Source organism: Mastigoproctus giganteus, chromosome 2 (assembly GCF_048544385.1).
Source record: "Mastigoproctus giganteus isolate SK-2022 chromosome 2, ASM4854438v1, whole genome shotgun sequence".
NCBI lineage: Eukaryota > Metazoa > Arthropoda > Arachnida > Uropygi > Thelyphonidae > Mastigoproctus > Mastigoproctus giganteus.
The window spans coordinates 46,605,280-46,623,819 of NC_143576.1; the positions used below are offsets into that span (position 1 = coordinate 46,605,280).

At 39.4% G+C, this 18,540-nt stretch overlaps 1 protein-coding gene across 4 annotated transcripts in view; it reads left to right on the top strand.

The window, feature by feature from the left end:
* FAM21 (Family with sequence similarity 21) overlaps nucleotides 1-18,540 on the top strand; it is a 1,354,861-nt gene that overhangs the window by 1,162,294 nt on the left and 174,027 nt on the right. For all 4 annotated transcript variants that reach the window (XM_090388854.1, XM_090388862.1, XM_090388870.1 and 1 more), the window contains one exon: nucleotides 11,108-11,203. In XM_090388854.1, the coding sequence (XP_090244980.1) occupies nucleotides 11,108-11,203 (96 nt within the window). The remainder of the gene's footprint in view (nucleotides 1-11,107; nucleotides 11,204-18,540) is intronic.

The following is an 18,540-nucleotide window of genomic DNA, read 5'->3' on the forward strand; positions in this document are numbered from 1 at the left end:
GGAGAGACTCTGTTAAAGATGGGTCATTAATTAACCTAACTGCCCCCTTCTGAATGGAATTTAGAAGCCTTAGGGGCACCGCCTAAGTTTTGGGGGCACCGCCCCAGATGTGGGAACAATATTCCATAGTAGGACAGATTTGTAATTTATGGAGAATGAACTGTTTGGAAGAAAAGTAATGCTGAGAGCAAAAGAGGAAGCCAAGTTTTTTAGATGCAGAGGAAGCAGTATTTGTAATGTGCTTGTGCCACGAGAGATTAGAAGTCAGGGTAATCCCCAAAAGAGATATATCATCTTGCCTGGAAATCGGAGTGTCAACAAAGATAAGCATAGGAGGAGAAGATCCTTTTTTGTGAGATATAACCCAGGACTGAGTTTTAAAATGATTGAAATCAACTAAATTGTCTTTGCCCAACTGGATAATTACATGGAGATTTGGCATTTAAGGAATTGGTAGCGGATATTCTAGAAGCATGGCAAGGTTTTTCAAACCTGAAAGTGGAATGCAATGTGCTATCATCAGGAAAACTATGGATAGGATTTCCAGTCCATGGGAGAAGATCATTAATATATAAGAGAAAAAGAGTGGGGAAAAAAATTTAACATTGGGAGACACCAGCATTAGTGGAGAATTTAGAAGACAGAGTGCCATTTACCATTACCCTCAGTGAGTGGTCAGAGAAAAAACTGGATAACCAATTACAAAAAACAGTTGGTAAACCATAACATGGAAGCTTGTTTAGAAGACCTTTATGCCAAACACAATCGAAAGCTTTTGAGATGTCAAGAGTAACTGATTGTGTTTCACCAACCTTTTCCATTGAATTTGCCCATAAATGGGTAACATAAGTCAGAATATCACCAGATCGACACTGACAGAATCCATACTGGCCATCGTTGATCAGACAGAAGCTTTCTAGGAAGCATTGAATGCAGTGTGTTGGGAATGGTGAGAGGTGTTTTACCAAGATCATTGCTACATGAGTTGGAAGAAAAATGGGTTCTAGCAGGTCAGCTTTATCCTTGGCTGACATGACAATAGAACCATTTGGTTTTGACTGAGGTCCGAGCAGAAATGGGAAAAAGTTGCGGCCAGTAGCTTTGGCTGAGACCAGAATGCTCGGCTACCATTAGGGCAGGAAGCAAGTTTTCTAGTCTTAGCCTGTTCAAAATCTAGTTTGAACTGATTATTTACTGCTTTACAGTTGTTGTGAGCTTTGAACTGTTGTAAACTTTTGTAGGCAGTAAATTAAACTGAAGAATTGGAAACGAGCCAATTACAATATGCAACTTTCTTCTCATGAACAGCCTTAGCACATTTATTGGAAAACAGAGGTTTAGATAAAGGATGAGATTTTAAAGTGGAGTGTGAAATAAAGTATTCCCTTCCTACAAGAATAAGTTCGCTCACACGATTTGAGCAAACATTGACATCAGAAGTTTTGAAACAGTAATCCGACCAAGGAAAAGAAGAAATGAAATCTCACAGGTCAACTCATTTTGCATTCTTGCAATGCCAAACAGCACGAGATTGGGAATAGCCATGAGATAAAGGCTCCATTGTAGAAGAGACAGTGTGATCTGAGGTGCCTAAATGACCACTCACTTCGACCGTGTACTTAGAAGGGTTGTTTGTGAGAAAAAGATAAAGCGTGTTGGCTGTATGGGTAGGATTATCCGGTATTCTTGTAAGTAAATGAATAATCTGTGCGAGGTCATTAGTAATCCCAAAAGCCTCAGCATCTAGACCAGCTGGGTCTGTGTGACCAGAGAACAGAAGCCAGGTGGAGTTGCAAACATTAAAATCGCCGAGGGAAATTACCTCACTGTTAGGAAAGTTGGACTGGAGAAAGTCAAGTTGCAAAGAGAGAGGAAGTCAAAGAGCTCCAAGTGATTAGTGGAGTTAGGAGAACGGCATAGACAACAGATGAATTTGACATAATGAGGTAGAGAGATCTTCAGCCAGAGAAGATCGAAAAGAGGAGATTCCAAATTGCCAACTCTCTCACAGGGAATTTCTGGATGAATATATGAACAAGTACCACGTTTAAGGTGAAAAGAATCATATAGCGAATAATTTGGGCAACTGAGATGAGCAGTGGTTGAATTAACCAATAACTGAGATTCTGTTAGAAAAAGTATGTGGGGTTTGGCAGACTAAGTGGAAATGGACATAACTGAGATTAGAACTTAGACCACGTATATTTGTGAAATGAACTAGAAAGAGTTTGGGAGATTTAGATCTTTTCACAGATAAGCTTATTCTATTACTTTGACAATTCATGGTGTATTGAATAGTAAGAAAAAGTGGGGGGGGGGGGCATGCTGTATGAAGTAATGAAATATTTGAATTTTTGGATATTAGAATATACCCAGATCCTTGATATAACCTGGCCTCGACAATGCTTCCCCCGCATACACACTACTCTGACTCCCTCCAGTCAATATCTAGCAGAGACAATATCACCTATGTGCCCTTTAAAGATGGTATGTGGTGTACTTCATCAACTTTAGTACTTGTCGGAGACATTCGCTTGTCCTTTTTTGCACAATGTATCATTTCCCTGACAATCAATTCACCAAGTTGTTTCCTGTGAAACCTGGGCTCAATGCTTTGAAAGATGTTGTTGACTAGTCTGGTGCTGGCCATGGGCTCAAGCTGTAGTAGAGGTAGCAATATTATACACTAGCTGATCAAAAGCCTCATAGAGAGTTACCAATAGGTTCGGTCTGATCTACTAACTGTGAATACCATTTTAGAGCTGTACCCTCGAAATGTAACGAAGTTTGGATCTCGCCATGATGTCCATCATAACCTCAAAAGACATCAGTCATACTGCATGATGGAAGAGATGGAGAATGGTTGACCAGAACTTAGCTCTGGAGACTAAACATGGGTTCCATCAACTCAAGCCTCTGATAAGCAAAGTGGTGGCTGCACCGGTGGATGAGATTCATTTATCACTTAGTTCGTTGTTGACCTGACAGGTGCATAGCTTCATGTGATTTTCGCCAGATACGCAACCTCCCGTCTCTAATCATCCTTGGTCCATTGCCGATGTTCATTCACACAGTTGAGGTGTAGAATCCTGTGTTGTGATGTTAACAATAGGACTCTGGTGGTTTGGCCACTTCCATTACATGTTGTAGCTAGTGAATGCCTGATGGTCTTGCTGGAGACTTTTTTGGCACTTCCCTCATTGAAATCGGTGATTTGTGCCACTGTCACACTCCAGTTGACTGAAAAAATGCAAGACAACATTGACGGCCACATTCATCCACCACCTTCCTCCGCCCACTGTGCAACCAGGGCTCACTGCTTTGAAGGATATTGTTGGCTTCTCTGGTGCTGGCCATGGGCTCAAGCTGTAGTTTGGGTTGCTTGAGTGCTTGATTGGTCCCTCTCTTTTAATCTTTTGAAAGGCATCAACCTTATTCTTCAAGCCCTCATATAATCTCATCAGAACACTAAATTTGCTCTTAAGATCTTTTTTAATCTCCTCATACCCTCTATACTGAATACAAAGGAAAGAAACCTATGGCTGTATCACGTCCTGATAAAAGTAACATCATGGAAAGGATACAAGTAACACATCATATAATCCTGATTCTCTGAAGAACTGTTCTTGGAAATTCTTCCCTGAAAAAATGCATTCACACTACTTTTAAATTTGAAAACCCTTTGTTTTGCCGGTTTAGCCTAGGGCATAAATTTTACTCTAAATTTATTTTAAAAAGAAAATAATTCACAAAACTAAGTAATAGAAAAGAATAATGCTACACTAATACCACTTATTTGATGGTAGTACAAACTACTCTATTTAAGATTGTTATATGCTATGTGTATAAAGTTACAGTATGAAAACATTTGTATTGCTATAAATTTATAGTTTATATTGATACTGATTATTCTCTGCATAAAATAGTGCTGATATCAATACTATAAAAATGGCAGCAGAATTCGAGCATTCTAATTTTATTACAACACAATGGAGGCAGAAGTCGATTTTGGTTTTTAGCAATTTCAAAGGTCAAGTAATGAATAAATTCACTAGCTTAATCAGAAGAACACAAATATTAACCACTCTATTAAATTTAATCAGAAGTTGCAAAAACAATACTCTTTATACAATGAATTAAGTTTCACATAGCTGCCCAAAAAAGGTGTTGCACTACTGAACAGTTCAACACTTTTTTGAGAGTTCTCAGGGATCGTAAATTGTGAATAGTGATCCCGAGGGGATTTCTGCATTTAGGAATGCAAGTTTGTCATTTAAAATAGAAATTTAGAAAACTAACTTGTACTTTAGATGCAGAGATCATAGTAAATGAGCTGTTAATTAATTTTGAAACGATAAGGAATGTCCAGTGTTTTTTAGTTAAAACAGCAGCAACAACAGAAAAAAAAAATGAAAGCTAATTCAACACATTTCTTGCATGTTCTGCTTCTTCATAGTGAAGTATTTCTGCAAAATCCCAACATTATTTCAGATCAGAGTGACTATCAAGGAAAGGTCATGTTATATAATTGAATGGAATGGCAAGTATATTGTGCAGAATTAGCCAACTCTGCAAGTTTGTACTGCCTATTAAGTTTAGTATTAGCATTAGCATTACTAGAGGCATTTGATGCAAGAAAGCAAGCTTATGCAGCATCAGCCAAAAAAAAAAAAAAAAAACCACTTCCACTTCACCCCTCTGTTCATTCAAAATACCTGTCCAGCTGAGCCTTAAACTTGTTTAGGCTATCAACCTCCACCACAAGGGATGGAAGTCTGTTCCACCAACCAACCACCCGCTGGCTAAAGGCAAATTTCCGCACGTCTATCCTACATCTGTCTTTCCTCAATTTGAATTTATGCCCTCTCATGTGATTTTTCTGAGCTAGAGTAAGAATCCCATCAGCATTGAGCATGCTTAAACCATTCAAGGCTTTATACACCTCTATCAGATCACCTCGCTGGTGCCTAGTCTCCAGACACTGTAATTTGCAAAACTTAAGCCTTTCTTCATAAGAGCACCCCTTTGTTCCATTCACTAATCTTGTTGCCCTTCTCTGTACTCGTTCCAGCAGCTCTACATCCTTCTTGAAATGAGGCCTCCAGACCTGTATACAGTACTCTAGGTGTGGCCTGATCATTGTCTTATACAATGGAATAATCACCTCCTTATCCCTGCTGGAAAAATTCCTGTATATCATCGACAATACTCCATCAGCTACTCTTGCAGCCCATCTGCACTGCTCAGAGAACTTCATATCTGCCTGCACAACCACCCCCAAGTCCCTTTCATTCTCTACCACTGTCAGTGTAGTACCACAGAGTTGATACGTTGCTCTGGGGTTGCTGTTTCCCATGTGTAGTACTTTACATTTGTCAATGTTAAACTTCATTTGCCACCTCTCAGCCCATCTGCTCAACCTATCCACATCCTGCTGCAGCAGCATAGTGTCAGTAGTGTCCTTGACAACCCTGCCAACCTTTGTATCGTCTGCAACTTGGACATTAAGCCCGATATACCATCATCAATATCATTTATAAATACAGAAAACATAATGGACCCAACACTGAGCCCTGAGGGACTCCACTAATAACATCAGTCCACGATGAGCAGTGTCCATTGATTACCACTCTCTGTCTTCTCCCCCTCAACCACCCCTTTATCCATAGCAGCAATTTGCCTCCAATGTCACATTGCTGCGATTTGTGTAGCAGTCTTCCATGTGCAACAGTATCAAAAGCCTTTCTAAGATCCAAGTATATAATATCAAAGTTATTCCCTGCATCCAGTTCTTTTGTGACTGCATCATAGTATCCAATCAAGTTGGTCAGGCAAGACTTCCCCTTAACAAAACCATGCTGTGTCTGAGCTATAACTGAAGTCTTGTCTAAATGATCCTGCAGTGCTTCTTTAACAAGTGCCTCCATTAATTTTCCTGGAACAGAAGTTAAGCTCACAGGTCTATAATTACTTGTGTCAGCCTTTGATCCTCCTTTGTGAATTGGAGTCACATTTGCACATTTCCAGTCTATGGGTACCTCCCATGAGTCCAAGGAAGCTCTCATAATTATGGCTAAGGGTTTGCTTACTTCCTTTGCTGCCTCCTTTAATATAACTGGATAGATCCCATCCACCCCGGGTGCCTTTCTTGTGTTTATCTTCAACAGTTTCTCCTCCACTTTACTCCCAGTTATTTCAAGATTCTGTAGCTTACTGCTAGAGTTGAATACACCTCTGGCATTCCCCTCGCTGAATAACTCCTCATGTGTGAATGTCGATGCAAAATATTCATTTAGTTTGTTAGCTACCTGAGCAAGATCATCAACAGTTGACCCATCAATATCAAGTGGACCAATCTGATTCATCCCCTTCCTTCTAGAGTTTACATAAGTTAAGAACTCTTTGCTGTTTTTCTTTGCATCCCTTGCCAAGGATTTCTCGTAATCTGCCTTCACCTGCCTAACCTCCTTTGTAACTTGGTTGCATATCAACTTGTATCTATCATAGGCTTCTGTGTCATGTGTTAATTTGTAAGTATCCCATGCATTTTTCTTCTCTGCCATATGCCTCATTAGTTCATCTGACATCCATTTTGGCCTAAACCTTGAACAATATTTCTTAGTTGGTATGTAAAGCCTAGTAGCTTCCAAGATGAGTTCTTTGAATGCTTCCCTCTACTAATGCTAATGCTAATGCTAAAAGTGGACCAATCTGATTCATCCCCTTCCTTCTAGAGTTTACATAAGTTAAGAACTCTTTGCTGTTTTTCTTTGCATCCCTTGCCAAGGATTTCTCGTAATCTGCCTTCACCTGCCTAACCTCCTTTGTAACTTGGTTGCATATCAACTTGTATCTATCATAGGCTTCTGTGTCATGTGTTAATTTGTATGTATCCCATGCATTTTTCTTCTCTGCCATATGCCTCATTAGTTCATCTGACATCCATTTTGGCCTAAACCTTGAACAATATTTCTTAGTTGGTATGTAAAGCCTAGTAGCTTCCAAGATGAGTTCTTTGAATGCTTCCCATTTTGAATTTGCTGTTGGTAACATCATCAGTTGGTCCCACTGTATAGAATTTAAATACTGTCTCAGTCCATCGTAGTTGCCTTTACGGAAGCAATAACCCTTCCCTTTACCCCTATTGGTAGTTACCTCTTTGAGTAAATCCCACTTCACTACACTGTGATCACTGCCACCTAGTGGTTCATTTATCTGCAGATTCTTAATGCATGAAGAATCGCTGCTGATAATCAAATCAAGAGTATTACTCCCTCTAGTTGCCTCCCGAACATGCTAATGTAGAAAACAATCATCCAATAAATCCACAAAAGCCCTGTTAGTGTGTGAGTAACCAGCCCCCAAATTCCAGTCAATATCTGGGAAATTAAAATCTCCCATTATAAGACTCTCTGATTTACTGGCCCACTCTATTTCCCTGTACAGTTCCTTATTATACTCATCAGAGTCATTAGGCCTATAGCACACTCCTACTCTCAATTTTGATCTCCCAATGTTTATGTCACACCAAACTGACTCAACGCTGCACTGTCCAGCGATGTCGACTGGCTTCACTTCCTTGGTTTTTATGTGTTTCTTAACTAATAGCATAACCCCTCCCCCCTTCCTATCCTGTCTATCCTTTCTGTAGACGTTGTACTCCCCAAATTGCAGTTCTGCATCCCTTATATCTGTGTGACACCACGTCTCTGATATCCCAACAATATCTGCCTTTGATATTTTGAGCAATACCTCATATTCATCAAATTTATTTACTAAACTCCTAGCATTGGTGTACACGCAAGTATACCTGCACCTGTTTCTATTCTTAGCTACCCTAACACAACCCATGTGTTTACTTGTACCGCAATGGCTCCCAGCAGTCTCTGAAATACCATGCATCTTGTTTTTCAGGCTTCTGCTCATTCTCATAGAAGCAGTGCAAGAATCTCTTTCACCTCTGCCAGTGGCTACTGTCAATCTATTGGTCTTTGTCTCCCCCCAAGCTAGCAGTTTTCCGACCCACCTAACACTGCCTCGATAGCATCAGCAAATATTCTTGCACCCTTTCTATTTAAGTGTATCCCCTCCCTGTAGAAGCAATCTCTCCTGTTAACAAGTACAGTCCAGGCTGAAAAAAATTCTACCCCTTGAGCCTTGCACAAACTTTCCATGGCCGAATTGATCGACAAGGCTCTCATCATATACTCCCTCCTATCGTGTCTGGGCAGAATTGCAGACACTTTCAACTTCAACCCTAATTCTCGGCTTTTATATTAACTTACTTATATTAAGTTAATATTAACTTACTTATTAATTAACTGCACTGTCCAGTCGACATCGCTGGACAGTGCAGTGTCGAGTCAGTTTGGTGTGACATAAGCATTGGGAGATCAAAATTGAGAGTAGGAGTGTGCTATAGGCCTAATGACTCTGATGAGTATAATAAGAAACTGTTCGGAGAAATAGAGTGGACCAGTAAATCAGAGAGTCTTATAATGGGGGATTTTAATTTCCCAGATATTGACTGGAAATTGGGGGCTGGTCACTCACACAGTAGCAAGGCTTTTGTGGATTTATTGGATGATTGTTTTCTACATCGGCATGTTCGGTAGGCAACTAGAGGGAGTAATACTCTTGATTTGATTATCAGTAGTGATTCGTCATGCATTAAGAATCTGCAGATAAATGAACAACTAGGTGGCAGTGATCACAGTGTGCTGAAGTGGGAGTTACGCAAAGAGGTAACTACCATTAGGGGTAAAGGGAAGGGGTATTGCTTTCGTAAAGGCGACTACAATGGACTGAGACAGTATTTAAATTCTATACAGTGGGATCAACTGATGATATTGCCAACAGCAAATTCAAAATGGGAAGCATTCAAAGAACTTATCTTGGAAGCTACTAGGCTTTACATACCAACTAAGAAATATTGTTCAAGGTTTAGGCCTAAATGAATGTCAGATGAACTAATGAGGCATATGGCAGAGAAGAAAAATGCATGGGATACATACAAATTAACACGTGACACAGACGCCTATGATAGATACAAGTTGATCTGTAACCAAGTTACAAAGGAGGTTAGGCAGGCAAAGGCAGATTACGAGAGATCCTTAGCAAGGGATGCGAAGAAAAACAGCAAAGAGTTCTTTACTTATGTAAACTCTAGAAGGAAGGGGATGAATCAGATTGGTCCACTTGAGATCGATGGGTCAACTGTTGATGACCCTGCTCAGGTAGCTAACAAACTAAATGAATATTTTGCATCGACATTCACACATGAGGAGTTATTCAGCGAGGGGAATGCCAGAGGTGTATTCAACTCTAGCAGTAAGCTAAAGAATCTTGTAATAACTGAGAGCAAAGTGGAGGAGAAATTGTTGAAGATAAACACAAGAAAGGCACCTGGGGTGGATGGGATCTATCCAGTTATATTAAAGGAGGCAGCAAAGGAAGTAAGCAAACCCTTAACCATAATTATGAGAGCTTCCTTGGACTCAGGGGAGGTACCCATGGACTGGAGATGTGCATATGTGACCCCAATTCACAAAGGGGGATCAAAGGCTGACACAAGTAATTATAGACCTGTGAGTTTAACTTCTGTTCCCGGAAAATTAATGGAGGCACTGGTTAAAGAAGCACTGCAGAATCATCTAGACAAGACTTCAGTTATAGCTAGGACACAGCATAGTTTTGTTAAGGGTAAGTCTTGCCTGACCAATTTGATTGGATACTATGATGCAGTCACAAAAGAACTGGATGCAGGGAATAACTTTGATATTATATATTTGGATCTTAGAAAGGCTTTTGATACTGTTGCACATGGAAGACTGCTGCACAAATTGGAGCAGTGTGGCATTGGAGGCAAATTGCTGCTATGGATGAAGGGGTGGTTGAGGGGGAGAAGACAGAGAGTGGTAATCAATGGACACTGCTCATCGTGGACTAATGTTATTAGTGGAGTCCCTCAGGGTTCAGTGTTGGGTCCTTTATTGTTTTCTGTATTTATAAATGATATTGATGATGGTATATCAGGCTTAATGTCCAAGTTTGCAGACGATACGGAGGTTGGCAGGGTTGTCAAGGACACTACTGACACTATGCTGCTGCAACAGGATTTGGAAAGGTTGAGCAGATGGGCTTCGAGGTGGCAAATGAAGTTTAACATTGACAAATGTAAAGTACTACATATGGGAAACAGCAACCCCAGAGCAACGTATCAACTGTGTGGTACTACACTGACAGTGGTAGAGAGTGAAAGGGACCTGGGGGTGGTTGTGCAGGCAGATATGAAGTTCTCTGAGCAGTGCAGACGGGCTGCAAGAGTAGCTCATGGTGTATTGTCAATGATATATAGGAATTTTTCTAGCAGGGATAAGGAGGTGATTATTCCCTTGTATAAGGCAATGGTCAGGCCACACCTAGAGTACTGTATACAGGCCTGGAGGCCTCATTTCAAGAAGGATGTAGAGCTGCTGGAACGAGTACAGAGAAGGGCAACTAGATTGGTGAACGGGACAAAGGGGTGCTCTTACGAAGAAAGGCTTAAATTTTGCGAATTACAGTGTCTGGAAACTAGGCACCAGCGAGGTGATCTGATAGAGGTGTACAAAGCCTTGAATGGTTTGAGCATGCTCAATGCTGATGGGATTCTTCCTCTTGCTCAGAATAATCACCTGAGAGGGCATAAATTCAAATTGAGGAAAGACAGATGTAGGATAGATGTGCTGAAATTTGCCTTTAGCCAGCGGGTGGTTGGTAGGTGGAACAGACTTCCATCCCTTGTCGTGGAAGTTGATAGCCTAAATAAGTTTAAGGCTCAGCTGGACAGGTATTTCGAACGAACAGAGGGTTGAAGTGGAAGTGGTTATTTTTATTTATTTATGTTACTTTTTTTTTTTTTTTTTTTTGGCTGATGCTGCATAAGCTTGCTTTCTTGCATCAAATGCCTCCACTAATGCTAATGCTAATATTGGGATAAGTACCATTAAAACAGAAGGCCTATTATGTCCCCAATTATAAAACGTTTTTTTATAATTAGCATTTTTATAGCATTATTTTTTCCTCATTTGTTCCTAAAAGTTGAACATAATTTATTTTCCTATAGCATTTCCCTGTAGCTGATCAAAAATATATCAAAGAAGTTTCAGTTAGTTTTGATGAACCAGCTTCATCCTCCAATATACTTGTTAGCTCTAACAAGGTAATATGGTATTTTTTATTTACTGAAATAAACACCTAATAATTTTTTTACATTTTTAGATCTTGCTTTCCATCAAATTTTGCATTTTATGTATTACATTTTAAATCATTGCATAAAACTAGCAAAATAAACATTGTGTTCGTTTCAATTTACTGAATATCTTTTTATCGTATCAAAAATATTACAAAAAATTGAGCACAGCATATATTATTATTATTATGTTAAATATTCAATAATTATGACCATGGTACACTTTTTTCAATCTGCTAATGTGGATGCCTTCAGCTATAAGTAAAACTGAAATAAAAGCAAGTTAGTTAATGTATGCAGTGGGATATTCATGGCATTCAGGCATGTTAGATTTTTATTTTAAATTAATTGAATTTTTTTCTTTTTTTCTCTGATCAACTGAAGTGATCAGTTCCTATGGCTACTTATGCTGCAGGTGTATGGTTTCACAGGCTTAGAACTGTTAAATTTCGATTGAAGTTGGCTACTATGCAACGCACAATATTATTATGTATGTTAAGAGCTTGTCGAACTGTTTCAACTTCTGCACTGCAGGTTCTTGCAGGTGTATTGCCATTGGACCTTCACGTAGCTTACAGAGGTCTTTGTTATAGGTTAAAAAACCAACTATCAACTGAATTTATGGGTTTGGTTCTGAATATTAATTCAGATATTAAGCAAGAACGTAATCGTTTGTGGAATGAAATAATAAATCTGTGGCAGACCCGCTGGGATACGTCATCTGTCGGATCTGTTACTAGGACTATTTTCCCTGAGGTGACCTTTTGTGTAAAGCAGAAACCTGTTTGGTTCTCTTTAGACTTATATACATCCTTCCTCTTAACGGGACATGGATCTCTTAACGAAAAACTATGTCGTTTTGGTCTTTCTAGAACGGAAGCTTGTCAATGCGGGGAAAATGAAAATTGGAGCCACATTTTATTTGAATGTCCGCTGTATAATGACTTTAGAGATGTTCTTCGTTCATCAGTTTCTACACTCTCTCATGGGCATGAAACTTTGCTGGTGGGAGACAAGAATTCTTATGTTGCTCTTCAGCAGTTTGCATCTAATGTTTTCACAAGAAGAAGAATTAGTTATATGGCTACGAATAATTCTACTCCTTTGTCTGGTGGAGCTGCTCAATAGGGAGCAACATTCCCTAAATTTTTTTAATTATTATTATTTTATATTATTTTATTTATTATTATTTATTTATTATTATTATTTTATATTATTTTATTTATTATTATTTATTTATTATTATTATTATTTATTATTATTATTATTATCATTATTTTATATTATTTTATTTATTATTATTTATTTATTTTTTTTATTATTATTTTTATTTTATTATTTTTTTTATTTTATATATATATATATATTTTTTTTTTTTTTTTTAACATCACGGGGAATTTTTTTTTTTTTTTTTTCTCTCCTCTGGAGTGGGCCCCCAGAGGAATCTGGCCCATCTTTTGCCAACATTAGGTGGGTCAGAGTCTCGAATTGAGACAGTGCGAGCTCCATTGAGACTGGCCCACCTTCCCGTGGTGTGGACGAGTACCCAGAATCATCTGTCCAGGTGACTGATGATTCTGGGTAGCCAAGCGGTCAGACACAACAACAGAACACACACAGAATACACACAAACATACACTACTTATTTCTGGCCCTTCTACAGTGGTACTGTTCTTCACAGAGATACGAGGCGGAGATGAACTGACGTTCTAGGTGCCGCCCATTACAAAAACACATGTCCACATGAAGTGATCAGTGAATGTGATACAGACACTCCCAAACTGCATGTCGAGTGAGGCAATATGTCCCAATTTTGGATCATAGGAGCACAATCAATCTGAATGCACTGCTATTACTTCCCATTGCCCATACTGTAAGGTAACCACCCAGCTTTCTCCAAAGCATGTGATATATGGAAGCATGGGAGAAATAATCCAGAAATATAAAGTGGAGAACATCGCCACACAAGAGTTTTTAGAGGATATGAAATTGAATCAGACAACTTCTTAACTGTGACTACCCTGTGATTCCCTCCACCATGGCTGAGGCATAAAAAGGAACGACCATCTCAAGAATGTGTATATAAAGTAAGCTCCCTAAATCACCACGAAATTTGGAAGAAATACCAATAAGAAGTTGGGAATGGTGAGAGGTGTTTTACCAAGATCATTGATACATGAGTTGGAAGAAAAATGGGATGCTAGTAGGTCAGCTTTATCCTTGGCTGACTGGTGCAAATCATATTGCAGGAGTAAATGTAAAAGATAACTGGAGCCAAGAATTGGAAACAGTGCTTAAAAACAGTAAAATCCAAATGTGTCCAGGCGACAACGGAATTAACATAGAGCTCATCAAATACTCGGTAAAAAATTTTGAAATTAAGCTACTTGAACTGATGAATATGATTGTTGTAGGCCACCAGATAGCTGGCATTTTGTGCCAATTTTCAAAGCTGGATTAGTGCCAATTTTCAAAAAAGTCAATATAAACAAATACTATAACTACCGATAACTCAGGATATAAAATATACTCAAGCCTCTTAAAACTGAAACTTATTAAATACTACAAAAACATCCTTGGAGAAGAACAAAACAGGTTCAGGAGGGGGAGATCATGCGCTGACGCTTACTTCGCACTCAAGCTCCTGATAGAAAAAAGAAGAGAGTTTAATTTGAAAACCCATCTCTTATTCATAGATTACAAAAAAGCCTTTGACAAGGCAAACCGAACAAAATTTTTTTAAATCTTAAAAGAAGACAATATACCAAACCAGTTGATCGAGGCCATCCTCAATATCTATAAAAATAATTGAATAAAAATTAAGATTAAATCACAAACAACTGAATTGGAGACAATGAATACAGGTGTACAACAGGAATGTGGACTGTCCCCACTTCTATTCGGCATATATGTAAATCATATTTGTAAAGGAATAAGAGAAGTTTACCTTAATATGATTGTTGTTGTTGTTGTTGTTTGGTTTTTAGGAGCATTAGCAACTAAGGCCATATTGCTCCAGGATATGCGGTGGTCATTCCTTAACCTTTCCGCATCCTCCGTATTTGGTGGTGACGGGCTCGAACCCCGGTCTAATCAAGAAGCGTGTGCTACGCACTGCTGCTCCTTCCCACCTGGCTACGGAGGCGCCTCCTTAATATGATACGTAGAACTCTTCCGTATGACACTCTCCAGAAATTAAAACAAATTCTGGAGAGTATCATATGGAAGTGTTCTACGTATCATATTCCAGTAAACTTCTCTTATTCCTTTACAAATATTGATATCAACGTAGAACGTATTGAGCATTAGTGCTCTGATTCATATTATCAAACTAGTAAATCATATTATAAGAGAATGGAGGAAAATCTCAGACAGGCATCGAAATTTGCCACAAAGCAAGAATGGACACTGCTTTTTGCTGATGACCAGGTTCTAATGACCAGGTTTTGCTGATGACCAGGTGCAAGAATATTTGCTGATGCTATCGAGGCAGTGTTAGGTGGGTCGGAAAACTGCTAGCTTGGGGGGAGACAAAGACCAATAGATTGACAGTAGCCACTGGCAGAGGTGAAAGAGATTCTTGCACTGCTTCTATTAGAATGAGCAGAAGCCTGAAAAACAAGATGCATGGTATTTCAGAGACTGCTGGGAGCCATTGCGGTACAAGTAAACACATGGGTTGTGTTAGGGTAGCTAAGAATAGAAACAGGTGCAGGTATACTTGCGTGTACACGAATGCTAGGAGTTTAGTAAATAAATTTGATGAATTTGACGTATTGCTCAAAACATCGAAGGCAGATATTGTTGGGATATCAGAGACGTGGTGTCACACAGATATAAGGGATGCGGAACTGCAGTTTGGGGAGTACAACATCTACAGAAAGGATAGACAGGATAGGAAGGGGGGAGGTGTTATGCTATTAGTTAAGAAACACATAAAAACCAAGGAAGTGAAGCCAGTCGACATCGCTGGACAGTGCAGTGTCGAGTCAGTTTGGTGTGACATAAACATTGGGAGATCAAAATTGAGAGTAGGAGTGTGCCATAGGCCTAATGGCTCTGATGAGTATAATAAGGAACTATACAGGGAAATACAGTGGGCCAGTAAATCAGAGTGTCTTATAATGGGAGATTTTAATTTCCCAGATATTGACTGGAATTTGGGGGCTGGATACTCACACACTAGCAGGGCTTTTGTGGATTTATTGGATGATTGTTTTCTACATCAGCATGTTCGGGAGGCAACTAGAGGGAGTAATACTCTTGATTTGATTATCAGCAGTGATTCTTCATGCATTAAGAATCTGCAGATAAATGAACCACTAGGTGGCAGTGATCACAGTGTGCTGAAGTGGGATTTACTCAAAGAGGTTACTACCATTAGGGGTAAAGGGAAGGGTTATTGCTTCCGTAAAGGCGACTACGATGGACTGAGACAGTATTTAAATTCTATACAGTGGGACCAACTGATGATGTTACCAACAGCAAATTCAAAATGGGAAGCATTCAAAGAACTTATCTTGGAAGCTACTAGGCTTTACATACCAACTAAGAAATATTGTTCAAGGTTTAGGCCAAAATGGATGTCAGATGAACTAATGAGGCATATGGCAGAGAAGAAAAATGCATGGGATACATACAAATTAACACATGACACAGAAGCCTATGATAGATACAAGTTGATATGCAACCAAGTTACAAAGGAGGTTAGGCAGGCGAAGGCAGATTACGAGAAATCCTTGGCAAGGGATGCAAAGAAAAACAGCAAAGAGTTCTTTACTTATGTAAACTCTAGAAGGAAAGGGATGAATCAGATTGGTCCACTTGATATTGATGGGTCAAGTGTTGATGATCCTGCTCAGGTAGCTAACAAACTAAATGAATATTTTGCATCGACATTCACACATGAGGAGTTATTCAGCGAGGGGAATGCTAGAGGTGTATTCAACTCTAGCAGTAAGCTACAGAATCTTGAAATAACTGGGAGTAAAGTGGAGGAAAAACTGTTGAAGATAAACACAAGAAAGGCACCCGGGGTGGATGGGATCTATCCAGTTATATTAAAGGAGGCAGCAAAGGAAGTAAGCAAACCCTTAGCCATAATTATGAGAGCTTCCTTGGACTCAGGGGAGGTACCCATAGACTGGAAATGTGCAAATGTGACCCCAATTCACAAAGGAGGATCAAAGGCTGACACAAGTAATTATAGACCTGTGAGCTTAACTTCTGTTCCAGGAAAATTAATGGAGGAACTGGTTAAAGAAGCACCGCAGGATCATTTAGACAAGACTTCAGTTATAGCTCAGACACAGCATGGTTTTGTTAAGGGGAAGGCTTGCCTGACCAACTTGATTGGATACTATGATGCAGTCACAAAAGAACTGGATGCAGGGAATAACTTTGATATTATATACTTGGATCTTAGAAAGGCTTTTGATACTGTTGCACATGGAAGACTGCTACACAAATTGGAGCAGTGTGACATTGGAGGCAAATTGCTGCTATGGATAAAGGGGTGGTTGAGGGGGAGAAGACAGAGAGTGGTAATCAATGGACACTGCTCATCGTGGACTGATGTTATTAGTGGAGTCCCTCAGGGCTCAGTGTTGGGTCCATTATTGTTTTCTGTATTTATAAATGATATTGATGATGGTATATCAGGATTAATGTCCAAGTTTGCAGACGATACAAAGGTTGGCAGGGTTGTCAAGGTCACTACTGACACTATGCTGCTGCAACAGGATCTGGAAAGGTTGAGCAGATGGGCTGAGAGGTGGCAAATGAAGTTTAACATTGACAAATGTAAAGTACTACACATGGGAAACAGCAACCCCAGAGCAACGTATCAACTCTGTGGTACAACACTGACAGTGGTAGAGAATGAAAGGGACTTGGGGGTGGTTGTGCAGGCAGATATGAAGTTCTCTGAGCAGTGCAGACGGGCTGCAAGAGTAGCTCATGGAGTATTGTCAATGATATACAGGAATTTTTCCAGCAGGGATAAGGAGGTGATTATTCCATTGTATAAGGCGATGGTCAGGCCACACCTAGAGTACTGTATACAGGTCTGGAGGCCTCATTTCAAGAAGGATGTAGAGCTGCTGGAACGAGTACAGAGAAGGGCAACAAGATTAGTGAATGGAACAAAGGGATGCTCTTACGAAGAAAGGCTTAAGTTTTGCAAATTACAGTGTCTGGAGACTAGGCACCAGCGAGGTGATCTGATAGAGGTGTATAAAGCCTTGAATGGTTTAAGCATGCTCAATGCTGATGGGATTCTTCCTCTAGCTCAGAATAATCACCTGAGAGGGCATAAATTCAAATTGAGGAAAGACAGATGTAGGATAGACGTGCGGAAATTTGCCTTTAGCCAGCGGGTGGTTGGTTGGTGGAACAGACTTCCATCCCTTGTGGTGGAGGTTGATAGCCTAAATAAGTTTAAGGCTCAGCTGGACAGGTATTTTGAACGAACAGAGGGGTGAAGTGGAAGTGGTTTTTTTTTTTTTTTTTTTTTTTTTGGCTCATACTACATAAGCTTGCTTTCTTGCATCAAATGCCTCTACTAATGCTAATGCTAATGCTAATAGAAGACAATGAGAATTCATTGCAAGCCACCTTCTCATTAAACAAAATAGCAAAATCATTTAATATGGAAATCTCATCTCCAAAGACAAAAGTGGTGGCATTTAAAGGAAGAGCTCCAATAAGAAGCAAGATCTGCATTGACAATAATATTATTGAACAAGTTAACACTTTCAAATACATGCCATATGAAAAAGAAAAGGATATTGAGCAAAAAATAAATAATTAAATAGGAATTACTAAAACTATAAATCATATTTTCAAATATAATCTGGTGCATAAGAAAACAAGGACATGGATACATAACATCCTCATCAGACCTACCCTAACCTACGGCTCTGAAGCATGGACAATAAGCAAAAGGGATAGGAGGAGGAGGAGGTTGACTGGTGCAGAAATGTGTTCCATGTGCAGAACGGCAGGCTATACCAGACTTGACAGAAAAAGAAATCAAGACATCTTGTCACAACTGCAGACAACTTCAGTACTGAATTATATCGACTCATACAGAAACAGATGGATCCAGCATGTAAAAGAATGGAGGACAGATGCTATCCAAAAGAGATACTAAACTACAAACCCCAGGGAAGGAGAGACCTTAACGGGCAACTAGGCCTAATACTGGACAGGAACAACAACAACAGTCACATATTCAGAGGCAAGAAGACAAATAATAAAAACAGAGCCAAAGCATACATATGCCACAGCTGCTCAACAATTTCAGT